At 47.0% G+C, this 4,345-nt stretch overlaps 1 protein-coding gene across 1 annotated transcript in view; it reads right to left on the minus strand.

Annotated features, from left to right (window-relative positions):
• Nucleotides 1–2,286, minus strand: part of EIF1AX (eukaryotic translation initiation factor 1A X-linked) — a 14,868-nt gene extending 12,582 nt beyond the window's left edge. The window contains exon 1 of the mRNA XM_017540671.2: nt 1,986–2,286. Within this exon, the coding sequence (XP_017396160.1) occupies nt 1,986–2,001 (16 nt within the window). The 5' untranslated portion in view covers nt 2,002–2,286. The remainder of the gene's footprint in view (nt 1–1,985) is intronic.
• Between the last annotated feature and the right edge of the window lie 2,059 nt (nt 2,287–4,345).

The following is a 4,345-nucleotide window of genomic DNA, read 5'->3' on the forward strand; positions in this document are numbered from 1 at the left end:
TTTTGTATTTTTAGTAGAGACGGGGTTTCGCCATGTTGACCAGGATGGTCTCGATCTCTTGACCTCGTGATCCACCCGCCTCGGCCTCCCAAAGTGCTGGGATTACAGGCTTGAGCCACCGCGCCCAGCCTTGCACTGTAATTCTTAAATTCAGAGTACTGGATTCCCAGGTTCACTATGTTAGCTATATTTTTTGTATGCCTCAAATGTTATTTAAGAAAAGATTTGGTACTTGTTAACTTATCAGAATTAAGCATACCCTGATCATTCTCCTCTATATTTTATTGCCATGTAATGGGATGTTCTTTAAATTCTCTTTGAATGAATGAGACTAGGTCTGAGTGTAAATTAAAATGACATCAACATTCTTTAAACCAGAGTTGTTTTAGAGAAATTCCCAGATAGCCTCCTTCTTAAGCAAGACATGAGGCTAGTGAACTAGATGTGATTTAATGTAGAAGTCCTATTCTCTTGGAACCAAAGCAGAACCTATTATTTACCTAAGGGTGGAGTCGACAGGAGGAAGATGACTTAAACCAACAAATATTTATTGAGCATCTACTAAGTGTGAAGTGTCAGCATCCAATGTGATTAAGACAGATACTATTCCTGCCTTTTAGAGTTTACAGTTTAGTGGGGGAATTGGAATCTTATTACTAGAAATAAAGGTGAGAATAAGATGGCAGTGATCCACTTACCACCTCAGAGAGAATAAAGGATTATATGGAAGAAAACAGTAAGGCTTTAAAAATTTTTTGTTTCTAATTCCATCTTTTCCGAAATCATGAGCAGTGAAAATCCTTGCTACACAAAGGACCTGCAAGTTTGATCTCTAAAGGCAGCAAGGTGGAGTGCCCTGAGAGGACTACACCAACTTGTGCACAGAATCTCGACCAAGTACCCTAAGGGATAAAGTAATAAGTGACGGCTACAAAGAGGAAATGAGGTAGAATCCCTAGAGCCAGCTGTCAAGTAGGAAAGAGAGCAGAAGTAGGCCTGCGTCAGGGGAGGGATTCCTAAGAATGAATAGTCAAAGGAGACTACTTATGGACTATGAAATATGCTCCTCTCCTGTAGGAAAATACAGTAGTTTCCCTGTATCTATTTGCACATTTTTCTTCAACAAATTATAAGGCTATTAAAAATGACAGGAACAATGTAAATTTCTAAAAGTAATTTATTTAGGAGTGTTCTGCTTTTTTTTTTTTTTATTTTATTTTTATTTTATTTTTATTTTTAGATTAGGCCTTCCGTTTTGGAAATCCCAAATAAAGTTATCCTCAAGTCTGATCATTTGTGAAGGCTTAGCCTCAGAAAGGAGGAAACTTAAAGGTCTGTATTCTCACAACATATGCATGATCTGAAGCAAAAGCAAAAAACTTGGCTAAATATGGAAAAGTCTTCTGCAAACAAAAATAAGCCCTGTAAACGGATGGAGAGAGTAAATCTCTAGAGATGGACCTCAGAAATGTATCAAGGTTTCACCCACTGTTCACAAGGAACAGCGAGTAGCCTCAACAATACTGAACAACTGTCCATTAAGAAACCCATGCAAGAGTACCTGGTGCTCTCGAATGCAGGCATCACTCAAAGTTCAGTACGGCTTCCAGGGATTAACCCTTCGTGCCCGGGAAGGCCAAAGGGCCTATCTACTAAGCCCAGGCCGCCCCGGGGAGGGTTCCCACCACCGTCCCCACCAAGTCGCGGTCAGTCTGGCGCGAAACAGGAGAAAAAGCCCACATTCTCCCGCAGGAGGCCCTACAAAAATGGCGTCGGCTCCACCCCAATGTGGCCAAACTGGGCAACAGGAGTTAACTTCCCAGATCCTCTCCCGAGCTCAGAGTCGGGTGCGGGGCGCCCAGGCGCGGGCAGACAGGCCGGGAAGGAAAAAAGGTCACTGCGGCCTGGGTGACCTGCAATCCACGGGCAGGACCTGGGAGACGCTGCCGAGTAGAGCCTTGGTCCGGGGGTCCAGGCGACATTACCTTTATTCTTGGGCATGGCGGTGGCAGCGACCTCGCGGCGTCTCTGACTTCTTTCCGGGTGGCGGCGGTCGCGGCGGCTGCTGCTCCGAGGGGCGACACGAGAGAGCGCGCAGGATAAAGCAGGTGCTGGAGGCCAGGCAGCGTGCGCGGGAGAGGCTCGCGACCTAGGTCTTAAGAGATCCGCCTGCGCCCACGCTCGGCAGCAGCAAATGGCGTCGCTGCTGGTTGCGTCGCTTTTCCCCGCCTCCCACCGCCGGCTGGGCCCGCCCCTAGGCTTTATGGCGCAGGCGTGGCTGACGGACCTCCCCCTCGCCCCCCATTGTTAGAGCCGAGAGAGACGAGTTCTTGGAGGGTGCGCAGCAAGCCGGAGAGCATGCGAGGGGCGGGGCTACAAGCAGGGAAAAGGCGGAGCCAGGAAGGGATGGGGAGGGCCTGTGCGTCATAGAAAAGGGCGGCTTGAGGTGGCGCCCGCTGCTGGCTAAGGCCAGACCTCTGCTGCTTTGTAGCAAACGCGCGTCTCCCTGTTTGACAAGTGGCTGACTCATTAACCTCATGGTTAGCTCAATTTTTTTTTTTTAATTATTTTTTTTATTAACACGGAGTCTCGCTCCATCGCCCAGGCTGGAGCGCAGTGGCACGATCTCGGCTCACTGCAGCCTCCGCCTCCCCGGCTCAAGCGATTCTCCTGCCTCAGCCTCCTGAGTAGCTGGGATTACAGGCATGTGCCACCACGCCCGGCTAATTTTTGTATTCGTTTCGCCATGTTAGCCAGGCTGGTCTTGAACTCGTGACCTCAACCCGCGCCCGCGTCGGCCTCCCAAAGTGCTGGGATTACAGGCGTGAGCCACCACGCCCAGCCAGTTAGCTCATAACGCAGCCCTTGCATTTGCCCAGCTGGGTTGGGAACCTGATGGGAAGGGCAAGGCTTTCCCGTCATCCATTACCAAAGCATAATATTTGCATGGCACTGTGGTTTTTTGTTGAGACGGAGTCTCGCTCTGTGGCTCAGGCTGGAGTGCAGTAGCGTAATCTCCGCTCACTGCAACCTCTGCCTCCCAGATTCAAGCTATACTCCTGCCTCAGCCTCCCGAGTAGCTGGGATTACAGGTGCCCATCACCACACCCGACTAATTTTTGTATTTTTAGTAGAGACGGGGGTTTCACCATCTTGACCAGGCTGGTCTCGAACTCCTGACCTCAGGTGATCTGCCCGCCTCAGCCTCCCAAAGTGCTGGGATTACAGGCATGAGCCACCATGCCTGGCCGGCACTTGTTATTACTCTAAATATCTGTCTGTCCTACCTCACTGTAAACCTTACCGGGCAGAGACTATGTTTGTTGCTTACCATTACCCCCACTTAGCTGAATGTCTGGCACATAATAGGTGTTCAATACACACAGAAAGGAAGGAATGGAGGGAGGGGAGAAAAGACTTAAACTCAATGTTAATGGGCTGAATTGTGTCCCCCACAAAATTCGTATGTTCACGTTCTAATCCCCAGTAACTCAATGTAACTGTATTTGGACATAAGGTCTTCAAAGAGGTGATTAAATTGAAATGAGGTCATTAGTGTGGACCTTTATCTGACCAGTGTCCTTACAAGAAGATACTATTTAATAGGTCTCAGGTGTAGAGAGAGCACACTACGTGAACAGGAAGGTAGCCATCTATAAGCCCGGGAGAGAGGCCAACCCTGTTGAGGCTTGATTTCAGACTTTCAGCCTCCAGAACAATGAGAAAATAAATTTCTGTTGTTTAAGCCACTCAGTACATGGTACTTTGTTATGACAGTCCTAGCAAACTAATACAGCTGACTAATGCTGGGCTGTACTCTACCAGCTTTACTTCTGAGTAGACTTATTTTAAATAAACCTCTTTTAAACTTATTTTTAAATAAACTTCTTTTAAACTTATTTTAAATAAACTTCTAAGTAAACTTGTTTTAAATAAATCGCCTTTCCACAAACACCAGGATTTGGACATACTTAGATGACAGAAATAAAGTATCATCATCTAACATAGTGGTTCTCTACTGGGAACATTTGGCAGTGGCAATCAGAAAGTGTGACAACCAGAAACCAGAAACATTTCTGGTTGTCACAACTTGAGGAGGGGGCAGTGATGTGGGCAGAGACCAGGGATGTGGCTAAACATCCTACAATGCACAGTACAATCTCCCCTCCCCCATACAAGCAAATAATTATCCAGCCCAAAACATCAGCAGGGCTGAGGTTGAGAAACCCAATGACAGATGCATTCTTACAGGGAAATTGAAAGATAACGGGGGACTCAAAGTTCTGGGTTTCTCTATTTGCCATGTTTTTCGATTTACACAATTGAGGATGAAAGGATTTTTTTT

Source organism: Cebus imitator, unplaced genomic scaffold (genome assembly GCF_001604975.1).
Source record: "Cebus imitator isolate Cc_AM_T3 unplaced genomic scaffold, Cebus_imitator-1.0 Scaffold128, whole genome shotgun sequence".
NCBI lineage: Eukaryota > Metazoa > Chordata > Mammalia > Primates > Cebidae > Cebus > Cebus imitator.